Source organism: Cornus florida, unplaced genomic scaffold, assembly GCF_030987335.1.
Source record: "Cornus florida cultivar Cherokee Brave unplaced genomic scaffold, ASM3098733v1 CherokeeBrave_3.0.0_Hap2_Chr11, whole genome shotgun sequence".
NCBI classification, from domain to species: domain Eukaryota; kingdom Viridiplantae; phylum Streptophyta; class Magnoliopsida; order Cornales; family Cornaceae; genus Cornus; species Cornus florida.
This window is the reverse complement of record NW_026775581.1, coordinates 121,909,688-121,936,548: the sequence shown is the minus strand read 5'-3', so window position 1 is coordinate 121,936,548 and position 26,861 is coordinate 121,909,688. Positions and strand designations below refer to the sequence as shown.

The 26,861-nt window shown below is 36.7% G+C and overlaps 2 protein-coding genes across 2 annotated transcripts; both read left to right on the top strand.

The window, feature by feature from the left end:
* The first annotated feature begins 9,155 nt into the window (after positions 1 to 9,155).
* Positions 9,156 to 11,363, top strand: LOC132282020 (protein FAR1-RELATED SEQUENCE 5-like). Its single transcript, XM_059783662.1, has one exon. It carries the CDS (start codon positions 9,156 to 9,158, stop codon positions 11,361 to 11,363), a length of 2,208 nt encoding a protein of 735 aa, XP_059639645.1.
* A 2,023-nt stretch (positions 11,364 to 13,386) lies between these two features.
* Positions 13,387 to 26,235, top strand: LOC132286972 (mechanosensitive ion channel protein 2, chloroplastic). The gene is made up of 14 exons (XM_059789421.1): positions 13,387 to 13,518; positions 15,082 to 15,299; positions 15,465 to 15,524; positions 16,398 to 16,555; positions 19,085 to 19,208; positions 19,326 to 19,423; positions 19,537 to 19,650; positions 20,170 to 20,230; positions 21,186 to 21,335; positions 21,633 to 21,743; positions 22,012 to 22,179; positions 22,304 to 22,417; positions 24,375 to 24,431; positions 25,107 to 26,235. Exons 2-14 carry the CDS (start codon positions 15,219 to 15,221, stop codon positions 26,088 to 26,090), a joined length of 2,280 nt encoding a protein of 759 aa, XP_059645404.1. The 5' UTR covers positions 13,387 to 13,518; positions 15,082 to 15,218; the 3' UTR covers positions 26,091 to 26,235.
* Positions 26,236 to 26,861: the final 626 nt, after the last annotated feature.

Below are 26,861 nucleotides of genomic sequence, written 5' to 3'. Positions count from 1 at the left end.
TATAAACGCTTGAACCGCCGTAGAAGGATGACATTCAATCACCATACTCTTAGTAAGGTTAAACCTGGTTAGGAAAGCTTGGAGACGTTCATCCTCATGCTGCTTCATTGTGAATAGGCTCGAAATGTCCTTTGTTGGACTCTTATTTCCATAATACTGACTTATGAACCGATCACACAAGCTTCGGAAACTATCCACTGAGCCCCTCGGTAGGTTCTTGAACCAATTGAGCGTTGGTCCAGCTAGACTTGTAGGGAAGCACTTGCATATCAAGGAATCATTCTCAGTGTTCAGAGCCATTTTCAACTAGATGTGATACACATGATCAATCGGATCGGTCGTTCCGTTAAACAGTATGAAAACGGCCATGGAAAATTTCCTCGGACTCGGAGCATTCAGGATTTCATCGGTGAACGGTGAATCAACCGTTCAAGCTGCTGAACGGAGGGCTTCATTTTCCCTCTGGAGCCCCGCGATTGCTCTCTGATCTACAGATCTCCTCTCTGAGCTGCGATAGTCGAACGTCGCCATGAAAGGCCGATAAGTCGGATCGAATGATCTGTCCTCGACAAACTCTTTGTGCCACAGCGGTATAGCTTTGTGACGATCAAACTCCATTGCTTCTCCTCGGCTGAGCGTTTCTTGACGTGGATCGAAAGTCATGGCTTCGTTTCGCCTGATCTGTTCACGCTGTGGATCCACGTGAGTTGATCCTTCACGATCATCAACACGACGAGGATTTGGCGGCAAATCATTTGGCTGGACCTCCTCACGGTTAAGATCTGTCTGATTGTTCCCTACCTCCTCGCCGTGATATGCCACATCAGTACGTACAACTTCTTCTCCTGCCGGGAGCGGTCGTGGAATCACCGGAACTTCTTGACGCTGCATTTCAGTCCTTAGATCTGCATTCTCTCTCCTAAGAGCTTCGATCATGCTCATCAACTCATCAAGTTTCATTTGCTGGACATTCTCTACCATATTGGAGTTCTCACCCCCAGTCATCATTCCTGAACGGAGCAAAGGCATGAATCGTAAATTCTAAGTTAGATCTGAGTCACGCTGGCGCGAATCACGTTAGATCTGAACTCAAATTTTACGAGTTTTGTTTTCCCTTCTATAGATCAAAGCTTTTCCGGCGTCTGAGTTTGTTGGATCGAGCCGCGATAGAGTGAATCACAGCTGCGTAAACCTAACACCAATTTCTCAGAATCAATCAAGAATCAATAATCTTTTAAGAGCAAACCACAATCTCTCAGATCTGGATTAAACTTCTACAAATCAAGCTCCGTCGTCACCAATCAGTCTGAATCAACACGACGTTGATCAAACAAGAATCAATCTCCAACGTTTCCCACAGACGGTGCCAATTGAAGATGCAAAGAATTTTCTCTCTATATTTTGACAGAGTTTTATTACATTTTCGATAAAAAATAATCCCCCATTTCATTCTCTTCACTACCCTTTTATAGGCCATTACAAGTATTGCTGGACCATCAGTTTTGGGCCTTCTTTCCAATGGGTTTGGTCTTTTTCGGTGGATCCTTCGAGCTCGGCCCATTCTGTGGTGCTCTTGCATGGGCTGTACCTAAATTGTTTGCCTCGATGCCATGTACGCGGACCATAACCGTCCCATATCACTTATGCAAGGGTACTTCTGGCCGAACATGTCACGAGATGCGGAAGAATTCTCCAGAAGGTGCGATAAATGCCAAAGGTTCAGACCACTGATCCACCAACCACCTGAGGACTTGCATGTAATGGCTACACCATGGCCTTTCGCACAATAGGGGATGGATGTGGTTGGTCCTCTGCCAACTACAAGAGCTCAGAACAAGTATGTGCTGCTAGTTACAGATTACTTTAGTAAGTGGGTGGAAGCAGAGTCGTACCCGAGCGTGACTCAGATTCATGTGAGACGGTTCATTTGGAGTAATATTATTTGCCGTTTTGGTGTTCCGAGGTCAATCATCATGGATAATGGGACCAACCTTAACAGCAAGCAAGTAAGAGAATTGTTGGAGGAATATGGAATTAATCAAAAGCTGGCGGCAGTAAGTCACCCCCAGGCCAATGGACAAACAGAAATCACGAATAGAATAATCTTTGCTTGCGTCAAGAAGAAACTTGAAGAAAAGAAAGGAAAATGGTTAGATGAACTACCGAACGTCTTATGGGCTTATAGAATGACCCCAAGGCGACCGACCGGAAAAAGCCCATTCGCCATGGCGTATGGTACTGAGGCAGTTATACCGGTCAAACACTTGGTTCCGACTGTTCGAAGCTTGGCATGGAGCCGAGAGCACAACGACAGTATGTTGAGGTTTAACCTCAATATGTTGGAGGAAAAGAGAGATGCAGCGGCAGTAAAGCTCGCATCCTACCAACAGACACTTATGAATAGCCATAACAAAAAGGTAAAGCACAGAGACTTTACACCAGGTGATCTGGTTCTGAAGAAGAAAGTAGGAATGGTTAAGAAAATGGTGGCACCTTGGGAAGGCCCATATAGAGTTGCAGAAGTCTTAGGGAAGGGAGCTTACACTTTAGAAACTATGGCCGGAAGACTAGTCAACAAGCCATAGAATGCTACGTCTCTGAAAAAGTATTATCAATAGAAAATCGAGTTCCAATTTTATCATTGTTCATTTTCAAATTGTGTACGCATGAATGTACGAAATTTTGAAATCTATAAAGAGCTATCTTCTTATGAAAAAATTGAATGTTTGAAAATTTGCAAAGTAAGTGGCACCCGACACTATGAGCCGAACGCCAAAAACCTGCCAAAAAAAATAATAAAAGAGTGAAAGTGGCAAGTGGCATTCTAGCCGAGCGCCAACCACTTAGCAAAGTAAGTGGCACCTGGCACTATGAGCCGAAGGCCAAAAACTTGCCAAAAAATAAAAGAGTGAAAGTGGCAAGTGACATTCTAGCCGAGCGCCAACCACTCAGCAAAGTAAGTGGCACCTGGCGCTATGAGCCGAACGCCAAAAATTTGCCAAAAAATAAAAGAGTGAAAGTGGCAAGTGGCATTCTAGCCAAACGCCAACCACTCAGTAAAATAAGTAGCACCTGGCACCATAAGCCGAACGCCAAAGACTTGCACAAAAAATTTGTTGTGTGGTAAAGTGACACACTAGCTGAAAGCCAGCCACTGACATACAGAGAAGAACCAGATCAGATAGCATTAAATCATTAAATCAAGGGATTTATGATAAGAGTTCGATCAAAAGTCGGTCATCTCATTAATAATGAAGTTTAAGAGTTACAAAAAAAAAAAATGAGGTATACAGATGGCAAAATACAAAAGAAAGGAGGTCAGTACATCAGAAAGGTTCTAGCTATAAGCATTTGCCCTTCAGCTTCTTCATGGTGCTGAACGGCCTCCTCATCATTATTGGCGTTACCATTCTCACCGGGAAGATAATCGAGCTGAATGACAGAATCATTCTGCTGAGTTCTATCCTTAATGGCATTGGAATAATCATTCTGTCGAGGGTTATCTTCAGTAGCAATGACGGATAGAGTCATGGTGGATAGAGGAAGAACGTCCAGAGGCTGAGTAGTAGAAGGAGTAGGAGTGATCCTGGAAGAGGCGATCTCCTGACATTCATCAAATATGCCCTTAGCAGAGGTAGAGTCTGGGTCGACATAAACACCCGGAGGGTCAATCTCCAGCTCTCTGTCAACCTCATCAGGGGTAGAACCGATCTGACCCTCATCTGGAGCACGGTCGGCATAACCCTCTCGGGACCCCTGAGCATATCTAAGGGCCCCAACCCTGGAAAACCGAGCATGCAGAGCTAGCATACCACCATTTACCTTACTGATGGTGTCGAGTAAAGCATTGCGCTCCTCTAAAGCCCTTTTCTCAAAGGCCATCCGAGCGGATTACTCAACACTCAAAAGGCATATAAGTTCTTCCTTTTCAGTCTTAAGGGATTCTCGCTCGGTATGCAAGACGCTCTTCTCAAGCTACAGAGCGTTCCTTTCATCCTGAAGAGAGTCCGTCTCCTTCTTCAGAGAGTCCCTTTCCTTTTCAACTTTGCCGAGCTGAACCATCAGCCCGGTCTTCTGAGCAGCTAAAGCATCATTCTCCTTGTTAACTGCACCAAGGTTGTCAGAGAGCATGCGAACCTTGGCATTCATCAGCTCAACTTGCTTCTGCATGGCCATCATTCCGTACAGGGTCTGTAGAGATATACATGACAACTGATTAAGCCGAGCAGATGGTTAAAAGAAATCAAATGTAAAAACTGTTTAAAGATTCATTGACTGAGAGACATAAGTTACCTCCATGGTAGATAGGGGGAACCAGCTGAACACTTCTTTCTGAGACAGACCCTTGGCTACCTCAATATCCTTAGGAGTCCACATGCTCCTGTAGTAGGCCATAGCGGTCTGACCATCCTTGAACATGGTCTCGTTCGGCTTTACAGATGATTCGTTTGTTCGAACGAAGCACGGGTTCCATGGGGCCGTTCCAGAGGCAGAAGCATACCCAGAAGGGGTAGGAGGCCTAGTTAGAGGAGGTCTGGTTAGAGGTTGCACAGACACACCTAGCCCAGAAGGCCTCGCCTTCTGTGACAGAGGAACGTCGTCAGGGCTAAGAGCATTCTCAGGCTGATGCCTTTTTCCTCTCGTCTTTTCCCATGCGGTAGCAATAGCAGTGCTGGGAAGGTTATTGGCAGAAGGGATCACGTTTGGACTGACTGTCGCAGTGCTGGAAATCGAGTCGGCAGTCGTCACGTTCTGATCGGTGGAAGGAGTGGTATCAGAAATAGTGGCAGAGGAAGATACCAAAACTGGGGAAAAAATTACTGCATCGGCAACAACGACCCTGGGGGCAGCTTTCCTCCTGCCGAAAGAAGGGATCTGGAGCTGACTCATTGTCTTGCCTAGGGCTGAGAGAGCAAGAAGGTTGTCTGAGGTAAGAAGATCCGAGCAAGAGGGAATGTTGGTTAGAATGTACTGCTTCAAGTAGTTATCCCTATCCCTGCAAACACCGTAACTTAAATCATCACAAGGAATGCCTAAGGAATGGCATAAGAAAGTACAAAAGCGAGGAACGCAAATCTCGCAAGGACAGTCACTCTTATGGGTTTTATATTTTTTATATGAAGAGACAAAACACTCTCAAAAAGCGCTCGGGATAGGGAAATCCTCTGCGGCTGGAGAAGACCAGGCTCCCCTAATCCCAATTATATTTTTCCTCCAACCTTTTTCAGACTTGATTTTGTCTTTGCAGATGGACATCTTCTCAATTGGGTAGAAGTGGCAAAACGGTTCGTCAGTTCTGATTTTGCTAACCTTGTAACAGAGGAGAAGATCTACAAGGTCCAGATCTAGACCTCTGTCACGGTTCAGAAGCAACATAACAGATAAAACCCTAAGGAAATTTGGGTTCACTTGCAAAGGGGAAAGTTGATAAGCGCTGAATACTGTATATTCAAGCGCCCTAAATTACATTAACAAAGTCCATTAATCGATTATTTTATGTAGATTAACTCCATTTGCATGTTTTTATGCATTTTCAGGTTAAAGTGCAAAAAGGAAGCAAAAATGATGCCTTGTGGAATTTTGAACAAAAAGGGTGCTATTTCTGAATTTCTGGCAGCAGTGATCCTGACTTTTGTCGCCATTTTCGACCTAGTAAACTCAAGAACTGGACTTCCATCATAACATAAAAGATTTATATCTCTAAATCCGCTTTCCAAATCTTTAAGCGGTTCATCATTCGGAGTTCGGAACAGAGAGTTATGATCTTCTTAACAGAGGTGCGCAGAACTGCCTGGCAGCACTGAAGTACTGCTTTTCTCCCCATTTTCGACCAACCAGACTTGAGAATTGGGTCTTCATCAAAACATGAAGTTTTTAAAGCACTGAATCAGCTCTCTAAATCTTCAAACAGATCATCATTCGGAGTTCAGAGCACAAAGTTATAGCAGTTTTACCAAAGTAGGTCAGCGCTGAGCAAGAAGAGCATGTTGCACATTACACTAATTTAGAGTGCTCGAGACCACTTTTCGAGTGCTCGAAAATCAGGCAGATTGCACTCGGAAATGGCTCAATTTCAGCCACTTGCACATTGGTTTCCTCAATGCCATCTTCCTTCTTTATGAAGTGGTTGGAGGTGTTCCTTGGAGGAGAGAGAGGGTTTTGTTGGAGAATAAAAGGCTACCAAAGGCCACACATTTGCTATCCTTGAATTTCTACAAGATTAGAGGAGAGAGAAGAGAGCAAAGGAGGTGTGTTCTTCAAGCTCCAAGAAGGTTGCACGAAAATGGCCATGAAGATGGAGCTTCTTCCTTCTTCCATTGCTCCTATGGGTAGCTAAACCTCCATCTAGGGAGGTGATGAAGCTCCTCCCTTGTAAGCATGTGCTAGTGTAGATTTTATTTTGGGGAGAACAATGTATAGTTTTTGGTTATTTTATGATCTAGAGCATCATATTTGTTGTAATGAACTTTAATGTCTATACATGATTATTTTGAGTTATGCCTCTTGTCTTAGATGATTACTTCTCTTAATCATAATGCTTACACTTTCATAGTGACAATGGAAGTTAGATCATGAAATGGTTTTATTGACATGAAGTTGGAGAACTTAGATAGTCCATTGCTTAGGATCCCCCTTTGATGGTCTATGCTTAATTCTTAATTTTATGTGCTTTCATCATTCCATTAAGGACTTGATAATCTTGGGCTTAGGGAGCATGTGAAGGCTACACCCTAGTTTAGGTGGCTTGAGTATGTGAACCTTTGATGGATTATTCTTGTTGTTGATTTAATGAACATCTTGAAAATACTATAGCAACCAAGTGTTGCCATGTATCATGACCATCATTTGTGTTGTTTTTCCCCAATTTAATCTTAATCTAGCATGTGTATAAGGTTGGAGTGAATTCATCTCCCTAGTCTTCTCTACTTGCATTTCACCTCTTTACATTCCTTGCAATCTACTAGTTTATGCATCTTTACATTTCTAGTTTAGTGACAAACAAACAAACCCTTATTACCCCTTATCATTCTAAGAATGATTCTAGACATTTAGGTTGCCTTAGACTAGCGCAGTCCCAGTGGTTCGACTTACCCGACCAATAGCCCTATTTTACAATGATTCGTGCTATTGCGAAGGTTGATGTATAGTTGATCAACCGATCAAAAGTTTCAGTTTATTAAAAACATAGTTAAAGAAGGGATGCAAAGGGTACCTAAGGAGGTTAAGATGAAGGTGGGAAAACAGAACCTCGCCGGAAAGAAGGCCTGCACCAGTTCTAATATTCTCCTCTTTAGGGCAATTTCTAATTTCTATATCGTCAGGAAGATGAAGTCTCATGCGAAGAACATCTAGATCTATAGTCATTGTGAGAATGAATAGGGATTTTAAGGGAGAAAAAGAGGTCTTCCGAAAGAAAAAGGCCAACAAAACTAACCTCAGAGAGAGAAAACACCAATGGTACTGCAAGGTCGCTGGAAAAAAGGAGCTTTTGCAAGAGATCGCCAGAGAAGATTTGAACAACAGTAAAGCAATATGGAGACGGTAAAGAGAATCAATAGAACATTTTTGAGGCTTATAAAGACAAGGTGGGCCCGAAGGCCGAGGAGTCGGGAAAGCGAGGAGTTTTTTGAATCTCGAAGTACTGGCCCCCAAATCTAACCGTCCATTCTTCCATGCGATCTTCACGAGCTGTCAAGTCATGATTAGCAGCATCTAATAATTACCCCATAATTAATAGGGAGTAATTATGGGGGCAGTTGAGGATACAATAAGTGATATGGGCCGGTTATGGTCCGCGGACATGGCATCGGGGCAAACAATTTAGGTACAGCCTATACAAGAGCACCACAGAATGGCCGAGCTCGGAGGATCCACCGAAGAAGATCAAGCCCATTTGAAAGAAGGCCCAAAACTGATGGTCCAACAACACTTGTAATGGCCTATAACAGGGTAGTGAAGAGAGTGAAATGGGGAATTATTTTTTATCGAAAATGTAATGAAACTCTGTCAAAATATAGAGAGAAAATTCTTTGCATCTTCGTATTGAAATATAGTTTTATATATATCAGTATACAAATTTTGGCATGGCATTTAAAAGAGAGGCACGAGGTATGGGTTAAATTCGTATTGACTTGGTCCACCATAAGAAGGTGCCATGTTTAACACAATTTTGGTTTCTTTGTCCCCAGGAAGCCAGCCGCCTCAGAGAATATTGGTAGGGATGGCAATTTCCTCCAACCCGCTGGGTTTCCGCCCCGCTCCGCTCCTAATGGTGCGGATTTGGTAGCTCCATAAGTGGGTTTGGGACGGATATGGTAAAAAAATTGAAAACCCGAAGCGGGTTTGGGGCGGGGGCGGATTTAGTGATGCCCCTACCCCACCCCCGCCCCGACCTCGATTGTGTATATATATATGTAGAGTCCTGATCTCTTGCTCCCCATAGAGTAAGAAAAATAATCCACACTTTTTATATAGACCGTTAGATTAAATCTAACGGTCATTTTACAAACCCACTTATGGCCTTTCCTTTTAAACCAAAACCACTCTCACACTATTTTTAGTTTCTATAATTAATTTTACCATTACCACCTACTCTAACAATAAAAGGTAATTATCAAATTAAAAATAGAAAGCTTTGAAAAAAAATTAATACCGTATATTTTACTAATAAATTTGTTTTTATAAATATCTTTTGGCTTTCACCTCTATTTTTCACGATTATGTCAAACAAACAAAGAAGAATTACAAGAGAATTGATAGGGATTAGGCGGTAATCGCAGGCTAAGGTACTATACAATTTTTCTGTTTCCTCTTCTTTATTTATTTTGTTTTGAAAAAGTAAATTTGTTTTCCCTTTAAATCTTTAAGTTCTGTGTGGTTCCTTATTCAAATTACTATTCTTCAGCCTCCTTTGCCCAGTTTTATAAATCACTAATTCAATACATAAAGTAAAAATCTTGTTTCATTAATTTTAATTGATTCAAATATATTACTAATCCACATTTTGTATTACTAAATGTGTTCAAGAATGATTGTTACATAGGACTGTCCATTAATTTAATTTATAGAACTATGTCTTAATTAATTTTAGTTGATTAATGCATTGTGTTTTATTCAAATATAACAATATTTAAATTCCATATTTCTTTTTAGGAATGAATGAAGTAGAAGAATTTGGAATAACACAAAAAGATGGAACATTCATTCCACAAGTTACTTATGAAAGAAAACCAAAAGAAGGGCAACAGTTTAAATCTTTAGATGATGCTTATGATTTTTATAACAAGTATGCACGAGAAGCTGGTTTCAGTGTACGGATTGATAAGAGTAAGAAGCATAAAGAAACTGGTGAAACGATTTGGAAACAATATGTTTGTTATAAAGAAGGAGAAACAGATGAAACTTATAGAAGAACAAAGAAAAAAGAAAAGCAGATGGTGGAGACCATTGGAGATAGTGGTAAGAAATTAGAAAGACAACGAGGAAATGTACGCGAAGGTTGTAAAGCAAGGTTAAGTGTAGGAAGACGTGACGGGAATTATACAATCAGACAATTCATTGAGAGCCACAATCATCCTCTTGCAACTCCAAGAAAAATACACTTATTGAGGTCACATCGAAATGTTTCAAATGTGAAGAAACAACTGGCTCAACAATTTGCAAGTGTAAATGTGCCTACGTGTCAACAATTTGATATCTTAGAGACGCAAGTAGGGGGTATTGAAAATGTTGGGTGTACAGAAAGAGATCTTCGAAATTATGAACGAGATATGAGGGAGAAGTTTAAAGGTCACGATGCAAATATGTTGAATGAATATTTCTTATCAAAACAAGAAAAGGATCCAAATTTTGTTTTTCAAATTGACAAAGATGAGGATGATAGAATGACTAGGTGTTTTTGGGTTGACTTCAGTGCAAGGAGAGCATACAATTTTTTTAATGATGTGGTTGTGTTTGACACAACATACAACACTAACCGTTATGGGATGATATTTGCTCCACTTACAGGGGTTAACCACCATGGAAAAACAATTATTTTTGGATGTGCCTTTTTAAATGACGAGACCACTGAGTCTTTCATTTGGCTATTTAAGACTTGGCTTAATGCAATGCCAAAGGGTCCTCCAAAAGTTATTATTACTGACCAGGATCCTGCAATGACAAAGGCTATAGCTCAATTTCTTCCAGACACATTTCATCGATATTGTATTTGGCACATCTCAAAAAAATTTGTAGAAAAATTGGACTCAGTTGTATTTCGAGATTACTATGACCTTTTTAAATCATCTTTATGGAATTCAGATACAATAGAAGAGTTTGAAGAAAGTTGGAACCACGCGCTTGAAAAAAGTAAACAACAAAATAATGAATGGTTAAGAACAATGTATACATTGCGTCATAAGTGGGTTCCAGCATTTACCAATAAATTCTTCTCTGCTGGTATGACAAGCAGTCAAAGAGCTGAAAGTTCCCATGCATTATTCAAGAGGTATTGCTGTAAGGACAATTCTTTAATGGATTTTATTATAGGATTTAACAGGGCAGTTGGACATCTACGACATGAAGAGGTGATTGATGATCATGCTGATATTAATGAACAGCCAAACTTGAAATCCATGGTGCCTATGGAGAAGCAAATGATGGGTATGTTTACAAAGGAATACTTTCATAAATTTCAGAAAGAGCTTTATGCTAGTAATGCTTATGTATTAAATATTATATTGGATGATGAAAGTCAATGTGTTTATGAGGTCAATAGGGTGCTTTATGGAGATCTTAAAGTTCGACAACTTGTGCACGATAAGCTAATTGATAATGTCAAGTGCAATTGTCAACGTTTTGAATTTGAAGGCATCCCATGCAAGCATATTCTAGCATTTTTTAGAATAAAGCAAGTTGTATTTTTGCCAGAGCAATATATTAAGAATAGATGGACAAAGTTTGCAAGAGTTGGAAGCATTACTGGTAAAGATGGTTTAGAGATTAAAGATGCACAAGATAAGTCGGTTTTAGTGAGACGTACTAAGGTATCTCAACTTGCATCAGCTGTAATTGATGAAGCTGCATTCTCAGAAGAAGGTACGGAACTGTTAATAAACACGCTGGACACATTTCATGAACAACTGAAAGCCATGAATGCAAGTAAAATTGGAGGAAAAAATGCTTCATCATTAGAAAAGCAATATGACATTCATCTACAACAAACCTTTAATGATCCTCTTCAAGTTAGAGCAAAAGGATGCGGTAAACGTTTGAGGTCATGGAGAGAGACTAAAAAGACAAATCGTAGACGTTGTCGTGGTTGTGGAGAACTTGGACAGTCACATGACAAAAGAAATTGTCCAACGCTTATTAACAAGTGAGCATTATCTCATGCTTATTATTATTACTTAATTATGAAATTAATTAGTGTTTCACATGCATTTTTTTTCTCTGTTTCAGGTCTACTATAAACAGTGAGGAGAATATTTCTTATGGGTCAGAACATATGGATGATGGATGTAATTGAATGTGTTCAAGGTTTGAATTTGAACTTTTTTCATTATTTTGTAAATTTTTTTATTTGCTTTATTGGCAATAATAATTCCGTTTATTTCATCTAAGTCAATATATATATGCTTAATTATTAATTTGTTGTTGAATTTTTTTTTTTATTCAGGTTTACACGAAGTGGAGAGATATTTCATTAAATTTGAAAATATGAGGAAGAGCAAACAGATGGACTGGAGTTTCTAGGTTTTGAGGCCTAAATGTCTATTATTTGGCTTTACTTTTATTTGTCATGGAAGAGTTTACTTTAAGACTTTGGGGATTAAATGTTTTTAAATTTTGTTAAGTTTCAGCCCTTTATGAAGAGATTAAAATTTTTGTTTTTGTTTTATTTAGTTTAACCTTTAACAATTTTGAATAAAACCAATGTCATCTTATTCCATTATTCAGTTGTATAATATTGTTATTCACACGCACAAATAACTATAACATAGTCCGTACATCATCATCATTCAATAATCAAACTCACATATTGAATAATGAATTTCACCAAATGTCTATCTTCAAATTGAATAGAAAGAACTTTTATTCAAATTTTAAATGAAATTTTCTTAAATTTCAATTCCAATTAATCAATTCATGCTCCAAAATACAACATTGCAGTATATTTGCAGTAAAGATGTTTCTTAGTAAAATATACGGGTATTAATTTTTTTTCAAAGCTTTCTATTTTTAATTTGATAATTACCTTTTATTGTTAGAGTAGGTGGTAATGGTAAAATTAATTATAGAAACTAAAAATAGTGTGAGAGTGGTTTTGGTTTAAAAGGAAAGGCCATAAGTGGGTTTGTAAAATGACTGTTAGATTTAATCTAACGGTCTATATAAAAAGTGTGGATTATTTTTCTTGCTCCATGGGGAGCAAGAGATCAGGACTCTCTATATATATAACGTATATATTTAATTTAAGTGTCTATTAATATATTTTGACTAAATATTCGTTAGAATCACTACTTACTAAAATTTTACAATTGTGCACGTGATTAAATCTTCAAAGATTCAAGATCTCAGTATTTTATTCCAAGTCCAAGAATTAATTCAACAGTTTCAACTTTACCGCAATTAAACGGAGTATGCGGGACGGAGTCGGTATTTTGTCTATCGGAGTAGGGGCGGGGATGGCATACCAATTATAAACCTGTCCCGAAGTTGGTATGATGAATATTTTAATGGGGCGGAGTAGGGTTTAGCCAACTCCACCCCAACTTCGCCCCGTTGCCATCCCTAAGTATTGGTTGCTTTTTGGCATATACTTCCTGGTTTAACTTGGCACCAGTTTGGGTGGGACGTTTTTTGGCAAATTACATTTAGAATAAATTTATAATTAGGTTAGAAGAAATGTGAGTAATTTTTAAAAATTATTTTTTTAAAAGTTATTAAGGCTATTTTAAAAGATAAGGAACTTGAGCCGGGACTTTTTCTTTAAAAGGTGTGGAAGTAGAGTGATTCGAATATAAACTTAGTTAAATTTTAATTTTAATTTTAATTTTTTATTTTTTTACAATTTATTTATTTATCTATCTTAGCAGTATATTTTTTTTCTTTGTGGGTAATTTCTTTTTGTGGGGATATATAAAAGTTCTTAAGGCCATCTTCAATTTTAAAAGATAAGGAACTTGAACACGGACTTTTTCTTTAAAAGGTGTGGAAATATAAATTTAGTTAAAAATTTTAATTTTAATTTTAATTTTTTTTTACAATTTATTTATTTATCTTTTATATATATATATATATATATATATATATATTGTGGGTAATTTCTTTCTTAGCAGCATATGCCGCTGGTCCCAAGAAGCACGCGGCGTGGCTAAAAGAAACCGACATATCGATGTGGGACCGTGGAACTGAAAACCCAAGCCAATCCGGAAAAAAGAGAAGTCTCTCGGAGCCTTCATAGACAAACATTTTCGGAGAAAGTCTGCGACTTCAGTTTCTCCGTTGTCTCGTCGTCGATGCACCATGTTTCAGGTAACACAGCGTCTTTTGCTATTTGGGTTCTCTTCTTTCCTGCCAATTTTCTTGAATTGATTTTAATGGCTTCTGTGCTGTATTCGTGTAAACAGAACTAAAAATTGCAAACGTATGACTAATTAGTGAGTTTTCTTTATGCGTGATGCACTGCAGATACTTTTGCATATATATATATGTATATATATGCCTCTTATGTATTTGAATTTATGTATGTTCTTTTTTCTTTCTTTATTTTCTTTCTAAACCACAAATTTAAAGAATTTTAGTGCTTCTAGGGTTTCCGAAAAGGTGCCATTTTTGGTCTGTGAACTGGGACGATTGTGGTTGATATTAGCCTATAGGATCATCTGGTGAAAGAAATTACTTTTACCTCCATCCAATAGTAAATGCCACCCCCTTGAATTTACAAAATTAATCCAACGAAATGTTTAAAATTAATCCAACGAAATTTAAACATTTACTTTATTGATTTGGAAAGGTTTTCAAAGCTTAAGAACAATTTGGAGAATTTGAAATTTAGAACATCTCAAAAAGGATAGTGGACACTTATCCCGGGGCATTCTTAGGAAAAAAAAAAGGCAGCGACACTTATTATGGGATGGAATGAGTACTTATTAAGTTGAACCGGGGACCAAAACACCTAAGATATGGCCTTTGCAAATATAAATTTATACTGCTAGCTAATCCATGATCACACCATTGGTGATTTAGGATCATTTTGGATTTTGGTCATTTCCGACATAGGTGTTTTATCTGGCAAACCTTTAGCACACAAACCTTTTTATGTCCAGAATTTTTGGGTTCATTGCTTGTTGCAAGTTATAGTTGGTAAACAAATTTTAAAAAAAGGGCTAGCCCAGTGCACGAGGCTCCCGCCACTGCAGGGTTTGGGGAGGGTTTGATGTATTCAGCCTTACCTCCACTTGGAGAGAAGGGAAACATGCATTGTTTAGTTGATTTAATATTGTTGTAAGCTTTGTTTCTATGCCTTGAAAGATTATTCTTTATTAAATTTTTCACGAGACTAGAGTTTGGACAAAGGATATTCTAGGAGTTAGGTCCATGAATGGATACGACAGATGGAAGTAAGTTATACTAAATACTTGACATATTACTTTGCTAAGATCAGCTCACTTCAACATGACCTTAACCCAACTATTTAGGGTAGGTTAACATTTTTTCCTTTTTAGCTTTATTAAGAAATAAGAATAAATACAGTTAAATCCTAAATCATGATCATCATATCTGCTTTCATTCCATTGCTTTGATCAGCCAATATTTTTCCCATGCATGTGTGGGTAAACACCATCTAGGTTTAGTTTTTGTCTTTAAATGCTTGTATGAAGAAATTTACAAATTCTGATTTATCTCTTCTTAATTTATGTGGTGCATGCATACTTGTAAAAAAAATGCAGTACTAGCACATTCTGTTTATGCTACCATAGTATGGGTATTGCATAACACAGATACATAATGTACTCTAGAACGATAAGCAATTTTTTTCCCCACTAATAGTTCTTACTTCTCATGCTGGCTAACATATTTACTTTACTGTATCAGGTTTTGACGATGCGTGGCTGTCAATTTATTTGGTCCATATATTAATTTTTGTTTGCAGTCCAAAGGTTGACTATCATTAAGTAGCATTGTCATCTTATGCTACCAGTGACTTTTTATTACTTATTTAGTTTTGTCCAATGGTGGCTGTTGCTGGTTCTTTCCATTTGTCCCATGAATTGGGAATTCACAAGAAATATGTATGCAATAAACAATATCGGGTATGGAAAGTATTTCACCTCAATGTTTTTTGAACATTTTCAGTTTTTTTTTAATCATCCCTATGCTTACGGAAAGGGTTATTTATTTATTTATTTATTTATTTTTTACATTTTCAGCATTTTTCTATCATCCTTATGCTTAATAATTTATATTTTTGTTTGCAGAATGTTATAGGAAGTCATAACTTACGGTTATTGGGCACCAATCTTTCATCACTTGCACTGGTATGGTTCTCTTTTGTTTGAAATTTAGGTATCTATACACTTTACTTCATTAATAGTTTGTAATTCTCTTCTGTTGTGACTTAAGCTTGTTAATGACTTTTGTTCTTGACACTGCATATATAATAACTTCATTGAGAATTCATAAAAAATTGTATGTATGGTTAGCTGTATAACGTCTCATAAACTTCATGTCTTGGTTAAGGTTTTGTCACATTCTTGTTTCAAATTAGTGTTCAGTGAGTTGGTAAGACTCAAATAGGTTATGTATGATTACATGAAATATTACTTGTAGAAATTTTGGGATTTATGCTTGGTATAGATGTTCTCGATCTCATTCTTATTTGAATTGATTGTATTCTATAGTGATTTTCAAGTGTCAACAAAGTCATTAGTGGCCTAAAATCTTTTAGCCTTCAAATGGATTTCAGTTGTGTATGAACTAACGGATGATGAAAGCTTTTTTCCCTTAGTTTCCCCACTTGGAGTAAACTTTTTAGATATTGCTTTCTTACTGTTATGTATGGCAGGACTTCAGGCATCTTTAATTGTATCCATAAATAACACCTTACCCTATCTACCAAAAGGAAAAAAGAAAAAAAAAAAAAATATACCATTTGTTTGGATAAATGAACCCTTTGTAATCACTCTACTTGTCATGAGAGTGTTCAGAAAGTATAAATATGATGGTATTTTTTTTTTTTTTTTTTCCCTATTTGGGTAGTAAATTTATACTATTTTTTTTTTTTGGGCATCCTTAATAAGGTTGCTTGCCACAATTCTAATTATGTTATTTCTGTGTTTCTGAAAGTTCGAGACGTTTTGTTTTTATAATGAAAAATATACCTTGAAATATAGTTTTACTTACATTTGCAGCGGCGAGATTCCTGGAGTTTCCATCTTTCAGGAAGAGTATACAGCCCAGTTTGCTCTGTACCTTATAGGTATAGCCCGTTTAAGTGCAATTCATTTCTAAATCTGGGCCAAGGCTTTGAAATTTCTTGTATGAAGAATGCTGCTATAACTTTGACAAGGTAATTTTTTCTTTCTTTTGATTAACTTGGATACACATGCATCTGCATGCATTCTTTCTAAATGAGGAAATGCATATGTTTGTTTTTATTCTATTGGATGCACGCACATGCATGTATATATGAACCTATCTAAATCCATCTTTTACCCCCAGTAGGTGTAACGCAACCTTTTGTTTTAGCAAGAAAATGTTGATCTACAGATGTGTTTTATTGCACATATGTTTACTTATCAATGCAAGTTTAATTATATGGTTAATACTTTTAGCGGTGAATTTTTAGGTGTATACCTAGCATGTACATGGGATTTGGCCCTTTTTTCTTTAAGATTCTTGTTAGATGTATGTTATTTATCACGAAATGTACTTTTGCTCAACAGTAGCTGAAGAGAAATAATAGCATGTCAAATTGTAGGTAAAATATTTGATGTTAAAGATATAGAGGTTAAGACAGTAGTTGCTGAGTACTATATGAACTTGCACTAGGAGAAGAGAAATGGGAGATCGAAGATCAATTTTCAGTGTCCACATTATGGTTATAGATCGTGTGATCTTTAGAATTGGAAGAAGAAAAATAGATTCCTAATCAACTACTAAGAAAGGCTATTTTTTTGGCCAAATGAGGTACTAGGGTTGGGTTTGTAGGGGCTTGATGTTTTATTATTTTTTGTATTAATTTTTCTCCCCAGAAGGTTTTTATTAGTTAGTTTTTGCTTCTTCTTTGGTATAGATCTTTCAATCTTTAATTAATAGGGTCACTTATTTTTATGAGAGAATTATTGTTGTTAATTTATGCATGTCATAAGTTGGAATGAATCAAAGCAGTAAGAAAATTTCATAAGAAAATAGATGAATTAGTTATAATAGAATTACATGCGGAGAGATGTTTATATCAACTTGCTCAAATGAGTTTGTACTGAAAGATGGAGAACTTGAACAAATAAATAATAGAGAGAGTTTGCATCACTGACTTACTATGAGAATGACCTTTTCAAGTTGCTAACTTACTACGAGCTTGAGGTTTTTAATACCTTTAAAAGTGAAGATGATCTCTAGTGTCAATTCCAAGGAAATGTAGCTAAGCAGCATGAGTTTTTGATTTTAGGTTCAAATTCAAGTGACAGGAATAGGCCTAACGTTTGGTATTATTTGCAAAAGTTGTTTCCTCTCACTCCAATACCTGTTCTCACATTTGTCAGTCTGTGCTTTACCATTGCACTAAGTAATGATCCCGAGGTCCTAAGTAAGGGAAGTGGGTGAGAATATACAATATTGCTTGAAGTATTTGGGCTTTGACTGCTGTTAGTGCAAATATGATCTGCGGAACCTGGAAATGGGCCAACAAATTGGATTGTTGTTTATATAAATACTTTAAAAGGAGAAAGAAAAAAAGTAAAGAAAGAATGGAAAGAGCATGGGTCCTATAAATGACCTGTACAATTGCATAGGTATAAGTAATTGTGAAGATGTCTACGTACCATTTATAATATGGCATTGTTGAAATTAAAATTGAATCAGTACTCACTATTGGTTAAAATCTTATACATGTTGGGGAAAAAACAAAAGTTCAAAAGAAACAAAAGATAAGACAACCTTGTGTAAGGATGACATTGTTGGGGACGTTGAAGGGGTTAATTGAAGGTTAAAGAATACCATTTAAGGGGCTTAGGAGAAGATTAGTTGGTGAATCAAGGGAATCAGGGGGGTATGCAAATGCCCAGAGAACAAAAACTAAAGGAGTAGTTCTACTGAAAGCTTTGGAAAAGACAAAAAAGTTAAAGTTTTTTTTGGGTCGATGGTTTCCAAGTAATAGTTTGAAATATATTTAAAAAAAGAAAAAAAAAATGCCTAGGATAAATTACCTTAATATTTCCATAAAAAATTCCGAGGATTAATTACCTTAATATTCCATAAACTTGTTCGAACAAGGAGAGTTCTGGAAACACAGTAGAAATACTCACAGGTGAAGGCATTGGAATGTAGAAATTGCAATAATCATTATCTTTTGTATGAGTCACACCAAAATCTTTTGGAGGAGAGCAATTGAGTCAAGGTCAATATTCACTTAAATTGAGGGATTAAAATGACATCTTAATATTAAATTAAAGAAGCATAATTGAAAATTGATTTGAATTATTGGTTTCTTGTTGATGTAATAAGAGATCTTAAGAGTGGATATGCAAGATTTCAAGTAGTTAAAATTTCAATTGATAGTCTCATCCATAATTGATGTCATTGTTGGCTCAATATTTATACACAGTGCTCAACTTTTAGTAATTAAAAGACAGATATTTACCAACTGAGCTAAGATGTAGTTGTTCCGGGATATTGGAAAGTGTATAATGGAGCTTTCTGATATTAAAAAAAAAAATCGTCATTGATATGCCTTGGCTAAAGCTAACTGTTAGTGACAACATTACCTACCTATAGATCTCTTATCATTGTTAAATTGTGCCACTTTTAACAGCTAATATACGTATTCTACGCACCGTTTCATTAACTTGCACTTACAGAAAAATCTTATAATATGCAGGTCGTACAATACTTTACAAGGTAGTCCTCTAGTTCTTAAGTTAATTCCAGCGCTTGCTATTGTTGTTTTTGCTGTATGGGGGCTTGGGCCACTAATGCGTCAAAGCAGAAATATATTCTTCCATGTATGTGCTTCCTTACTTTTTAATTTCCTTATACTTCAGTGTCTTTTATGGTATTTGTTTATGATTGCCTTGGATTCACTTTTTATAATTAGTTTTATATCTCAAAATATCCTGCAGAAGAGTGATTCTAGCTGGAAAAAGAGTAGAACTTATTATGTAATGACCTCTTATCTTCAACCTTTGCTGCTATGGACTGGAGCAACACTCATCTGCAGGTGTCGCTCACATGGCGTTATTGCTTTGCAAGAAAAGTTACCTTTTGTTTCTAATGCAAGAAATACATGTCAGTCACTCATTGCGATAAACTGACATAGTCTATTTTATGCAGATTGTTGGATCCAGTGGTCCTACCTTCCGAACCTAGCCAAATTGTTAAGCAACGACTCTTGAATTTTGTTAGATCATTGTCTACTGTGCTGGCCCTTGCTTATTGCTTATCAAGGTGAGTGCAGTAACTGTCACAATCTTGGATCTGGGGAAATTTCTTAGGGAATTTATCACTCGAATTTTATTTTAGAGACAGAAACCATTGGGCTTTGCTGGGTCTTTAGGGATTTGTATCATCTAATTACTACAATGCTGGCAAACATCATTGTTTGGTTTGTGGCCAAAAAGTTCATGTTATTGAAGTCAATATCCTTGGCTTTCGGTTTCTTTTTCTTTTTCTTTTCTAATGATTTTCTTCACTTTTCTGTAGCTTAATGCTGCTTCGTTGACAAATAATTATTTCTTATCTAACTTTTTCAAATTTTCTGGTGATGTGTTATTAATTTGTAATTTTTTGGCTCTTTATTTCTCTTCTAAGTTTCTCTTTTTTTTTTCTTCTAGTGATGCGTTATTAATTTGTAACTTTCTGTTTCTCTGATATGGTTCATTTTCAGCTTTTTAAAAGTTGCATTTAGTTTTGGTTGATTCCATGATAATAACTAAAAACTAAACATCTATATATCCTTCTGTGCAGTGCAATTCAACAAGCACAAAAATTCTTCACGGAGACGTCGGAGTCCACTGATACCAGAAATGTATGTTTCAGTGCCTAACCTTTATCCATCTTGATTTCGGACCTATTTAGATCTCTAATTAGAATTGTTGTAGTACTTTGAGGTGACTTTTTGGCAAAAAAACCAGTGAGATCAAATGGGCACACCCTAACAATTTTAACTTTTAACCACTTCTAATTCTTATACCTTTTCTTTTAAAAATAATCACCCACCATGGACTAGTGTTTGATCCAACTGAACTCATGGTCAGTAAATGTTTTAAACACGATTGTAAGAGACTTGCCCCATCCTAACTATTAGGCTACCCTACCACACATCAATTTCTATATTGCTATTTGACCTGATCTCCTTTTTCTTTTAGCAGTTACTTCTAACAAGCACCTCGTATTTTCATTGAAAAATTTCTTATTTATATTTGTGCAAAAGCACACCAAAGAGGTGAGAAAAGAATTAGCTGTCTGGCTTGAATTATTGTGATTACGTTCAAGATATGAATGTGTATCATAATTCATCACCACCTCTCTTTGGGTCTAATTATTATTTTTTTTTAAAAATAAAATATAGTGTAAAAGATTTTTTTTTTTTAACCATAAAAAATAGTTTAAAAGATTGCATAACTGACATTATTATTGTTGTTAAGAAAAAATAAAGCAACTTAGTATCTTGATAACACAAACTGAAGTTTATTTTGGAGTACCTCAGATATTATCGTTTATCATGAAACTGATGCCAACAGTAATTCTAGCTGGATATGGAAGTTTGCTGATGTGATGGCCATAATTCTTCTGATGCTCTAGCGCTTCAGAGTAACGGAGAGATCCCTATACAGAAATCTCATGCCATTGCATCACTTTTTTTAAAATTTATATACTTGATTTATCTGGTTAGACAACAATGAAATGTTATCTAATTATCGCAAAGAAACTGCTATCTACTAGTATCATTCTATGGATGAATATTTCTTGCTTCTTTGCAGATGGGTTTTCAATTTGCTGGCAAAGCTGTATATACTGCAGTATGGGTTGCTGCTTGTTCATTATTCATGGAGTTGCTAGGTTTTTCTACCCAGAAATGGCTCACTGCTGGAGGTCTTGGGACTGTATTGCTGACACTTGCCGGTCGTGAGGTATAATTGCATTTTCATGTTGTTCAATTTAAACCTGTAGCATCTCCAAACTTCCTTAGTTGTCATTTAGTCTGAGGGAATGCCCTCTGTGCTCCTGTATCTTTTTGCTTTTTTAATAGAATCCCAATTATGAAAAAAAAAAAAAAAAAATTTAACCTGTAGCTTTCGTGAATCATTGATTATCCCTGCCATTACTCTCGTGCTGTCCCTTTTATTTTATTTTTTTGCATTTTCTTTTTATTATTTATGAAGACCTCTGTCATATCAAAGCTTGATTTGAATTGTTTTTGTGCTTAGATATTCACAAATTTCCTCTCGAGTGCAATGATTCATGCAACCCGTCCTTTTGTTGTGAATGAATGGATTCAAACGAAGATTGAAGGCTATGAAGTTTCTGGTACTGTTGAGGTTTGTATTTTGAGTATTGAGCTATACACATGAAAGACAATAGGATGAGGATGATGAGATTGGTTATATCCTTCTAAATGCGTTGCAGTGTTATCACCTTTTTTTAGGGTTGTTTTGTTATCTGATATATGATGAACTAAATTCTTTTACATCTGTGCAATTATGATGTGGTGTTTATCTTCTGAATTACCTTTATAAGTTGAAACTTTCATCATATACTGTGCTTAGAGACTTCTCTTATTTGGGTCTTTATATTTTTTGTCTACAGCATGTGGGGTGGTGGTCACCAACAATTGTTAGAGGTGAAGATCGTGAAGCAGTTCACATTCCAAATCACAAATTCACGGTGAATGTTGTGAGAAATCTTACTCAAAAAACTCATTGGCGTATCAAAACCCATCTGGCTATTAGTCACTTGGATGTCAGTAAGATTAATGTAAGATTTAAAAGTATTCTGGGTTATTAACTCATTGACGAATTATAACTGCATTTCTGCAGCCAGATAATTACTGTAGGATCTTTCTCACAATGAATGGTTTGGTGTCTCTTACTTTATGCAGAATATTGTCGCTGATATGCGCAAAGTGTTGGCTAAGAATCCTCAAGTAGAACAACAGAGGTTACATAGAAGAGTATTTCTGGAAAATATTAATTCTGAAAATCAGGCTCTTTTGGTTAGTCTTAATTCTTGAACATTTATATCTTCCAAGAAACCAATAATGCTATTGTCATAGGTTATCATTTCTTTCTTACTGTTACCGATTTGCAAATAGATGTTTTTTTTTTTTTTTTTTTTTTTTGTGGGTAACATTGTCTTCTTGTTGCTAGTGGAAGAGACTTACCTCATGTTCTGTTGATGGTACTAAATGTGAGAGGCTCATGATAACTAGTGTTATTGTGGATAGCATTTGAACCATGCTGCTAACAGTATTGATCTTTTTTAATTAACCAAAAGAAAGATTTGCCCGACGTACAAGGTTCAGTAGTCACATTTTCACCATTGAAACTAAAAAATCTATTTAAACCATGAACACGGCTGTCAAACATGTCATGAAATGTCTAAGAAGTGTCATTATCTGACACATGTTAGACACGGTTCTGGTTTCTCCTTAAAAGTGTTTGTGCTTCTTAGTTAGTCGCCATAAGTTGACATTAGGGTTGATATAGCCTTGTCTTCATAAGTTGACATTAGGGTTGACATAGCCTTGTCTTCTTGCATAATAGAAGTACCTGTTTGTCATGTAGCATAGACATTCCTTAAGACTGTCTACAACCATTCAAAAAAATAAATCAATTATGTCCTATATTTTTTAAATAACATTCGTGATTGATACTGGTTAAGCACACAGCTGACACTTTCAATTTATAAAAAGAATATGGCTGTAAGATATACTACTGATATTTCTACTACTACTAATTGGCTATTAATGGTAAAATTTCCTTCCAAGTGGGTTGAACTTGATTCTAATGGTTGCTTTAAAGGCAATTGATTTGCAGCTGGAATGGGTGAATCTTTGAGGATGAGACTGGTAGTGATAGTTGGCTTGAAGGGTACATGGTGAACTTCGGCAGGTTGGCTGAGCTTTGGTCCATTCTCTACTACTGAGAAATTGAGAATTGCTTGACAGTGTTATTAGGGGCAAATAATTATGAAAATCAATGCTAAAGTGATTGTAGACAAATCTACATTTATTCAGTCCATATTTGTCAATAGTACTCAAGTGAAACTGTGCTGAGGGTTTTTTGACAAATGTGGCACTGTCAGATCGCCAATGAGTATAGGGACAATATTATATTTACTGGCTCTTTAATCTTGCAACGAGTGGTTCCCCTGGACTGATATTGTATATGGTTTTTGGGATCTCATTTGGCTGTTGATATCACCAGGTGTCCTGCCCCACAGGTTATTTCTGTTTCTAGAGCTAGTGCCCTCCATAGTGCCACAAAAGGTAAAAAAAAAAAAAAAAAAACAAGAGGGAAGGCAACAACTAGTGTAGGTTTTGTTTGTTGGGGTGTTGGAGTGGTAAACTTGCTCTAGAGTTAACTTAGCTTTTTTTGTTTAAAATAGCTTCCCTCATACTTGAACTCATGTTCTCACCCTTGAGTGCCGGAATATATTATTTTTGGAAGTTGACCCGAATATAATTTTATTGCATCAAGCAATGGTCCCTGATTTAGTATACTTATCACACAAAAAAAAAAAAAAAAAAAAATGGTACCTGATACACAATTAGTTACGTGATATATTCCATTGGATCCAATACATGACATTTAATATCTGTCCAGATTCTATATCTTTTACCACAAAATTTCAGGGATGAAATTCATATTTGAACACATAATGAGAAATATACAGTTGTCATGGGAAAAATACCTCATGACCTACCAGGTGTATTTGGGCTGACAACAATAGAGAAGGATGGAATGCCCTTCAGGATTGTATGCCCAATGAAGCATCAAAATGTGTGGCTGTTGAGATGACTCAAATTATTAAAGCTCATAAAAAGTCTACCAAAACAATCATTCAAAGCCATTAGTGACCCATTGCTATAGGATATGGATCAAATGTGCAGTAGTGACCACCTGGGTGTTAGCTGTATGTAAATTTGATCTGTGTTGCATATTTTGCAGATCTTGGTGTCCTGCTTCGTGAAGACCTCACATTTTGAAGAGTATCTATGTGTCAAGGTAAGAAGACCTTTATCTTGCACTTCCATTTCCATTTAATCATTGTATGGTCTTCTTAGTGGGATATCAGCGTCTTGATACGTCTTGCAATTGCAGCTCCATTAAGCAATGTAATACTACACAATTCATTAGAAAAATGTAAATCTATGTTTGAAAATTCACCAATGAGGCAATTTCTGTATACTTTGTTGGAATTCAGCATAACAGGAATTTGCATTTGAAACATCCTAGTTTTATAGAAGCATGGCTGCAAAGATTTGTCAGGGAATCTTAAGCAATTTGTCTTCTGCCCCTATAAATTCAGAAGTTACTGACAGGAATTTCTCTGAGAGGGTAGTAATTTTAAAAGGTTACTGACAGGACTGAGATTGATTGGTGGATTAGACTGGATTTTTCTGTTATTCCATAAACCGTGGATGGATTCTCTCACAAGAAATAAGTATTTATCTTTCCAAAAATAAAAATTAAAAAAATAAGTACGATATGTCACTGGATTCCTGGATGTGTTTATAGGAGGCCCGAGTTTTATCATGTTTCTGTTCTCATAGCCATATCCTTGATACTTAGTTACCGTTTTATTGATTTGTCATTTCATTTTAAACCATTTCATTCTACTTTTGCAATCTATAAGAAGACTTTAAGGGAAACTCATTTCGTGTTGTCTGAGAAAATCAGGAGGCTATACTGTTGGATCTTCTCAGAGTCATTAGCCATCACCGGGCTCGACTTGCCACTCCCATTCGTACAGTTCAGAAAATATATAGTGACGCCGATTTGGAAAACATACCATTTGCAGATTCAATATTTGATCGTGGGGCAGCATCCAAACGGCCATTTCTACTGATCGAGCCGTCTTACAAGATCAATGGAGAAGACAGGAAATCTCGGTCAGCACGCACAAGTGGAGAGCAAGACAGCAAGGCCATAGCACGGCCCACACCTGAAAGCAAGGCAGATGGTAAGAATGGAGCCATGCCAACATCTGATTCTAAAGCCAAAGAGACACCACAATCTGACCTCAAGACCAGTGAGATGTCAAAATCTCATTTGAAAGCAGATGCTAAGGCTGTAGAAGTTCCAATTGCCGACACCAAAGAGAACCATGTTGCAACGATGTCTATATCTGATCCGATGTTAAGTGATCAAGTGACGACGCAATCAGCGTCAAAATCTACCTCCAATACAGATCCCACAAGTTCTGACTCCAAATCCCTAGGCCCGATTTCTGATAATTCAAGCAAAGAAATTTCTAACAAGAAGTCACCTAAGAGGTCAGATGTGGAGCATGCTCTGCAGAATGGGTCCATTGAAAGTCCTTCAGGAGCGTCACCAGAAAGCGGCGGTGGTGAGAAACAGGGTGATTTTCCATCGACCTTGCAATCAAAACAAGAAGGTGAGAGATTGCTTCATACACAACCACAAATATCAAGACCTGTCTTGGAAGAGAATATAGTTCTTGGGGTTGCTTTGGAGGGCTCAAAGAGAACCCTTCCTATCGAGGAAGGGATGGCTTCCCCTGCCATTCAATCAGACATAAAAGAACTGGCTACATGCCGCAACGGGACTGGTGCTCCAGCTGAGAAGGATAAGAAAGAAAGTCAGCTTCCTAATATTCCTAGCTCAACATCTGGTGATCAGCGGCATCAGAAGGGTGAGTGATTGAAGTTTGTTTTCTTGTGCAGTGTAAAGTTTGTATAAGAACCTACGAAGCTTGGAAAAATTAGCTACCTTACAATGTAAATCTTTCTTACTATATTTTTTTTTCATTATTATTCAATAATAATTGCAGGAAATTTTTATTTTCCTTCGTCTTTGGCACACCCTACAGCATTTACCATTTTGCCTTTGCAAATTTTATAATTGAATAAACTGCGATGAATGGAAAATTTTCCTCTTTTTGCGTCGTTACGTAATGGAGAACTTCTCAATTGGCCTTAACCATCCTTAAATTGATGAAGGCAACTTTCATGCTGCTTTGAAGTCTCAGTCTAATATCACAATTTGCTTGTTAACAACAGCAACCTTGGAAAACTAACTGGAAATTTTACAGTCTCATTAATTTCTGATTTACCCGACATTTCAGCCTATTAATCCAATTTGGAGTAAAACAACTTGCTATGAGCCTCAGATTCTTTCACCTCACAAAAGACGATCAGCAATGAAAACATCTTCCAATTTAGAAACAAGGTAGGACATTTACTCCTTCAACCTGTTCAATGACAGTTCAATATGCTAATGACTGCTTGCAGAGTTTCAAGCAATTTAGAGCTGTGTACTCCAACTGAAGCAAACAAGGTAACTCAAAACACAATCAATTTCAGAAGAACAATCCTGCTAACCTTGTCAATACATAAAGGATAGTGTCTAGACCGATAAAAGGAAAGAGACTAGCCTTTATTCTCTCTTTCAGCAGATTTTTTAGCCAGCTCA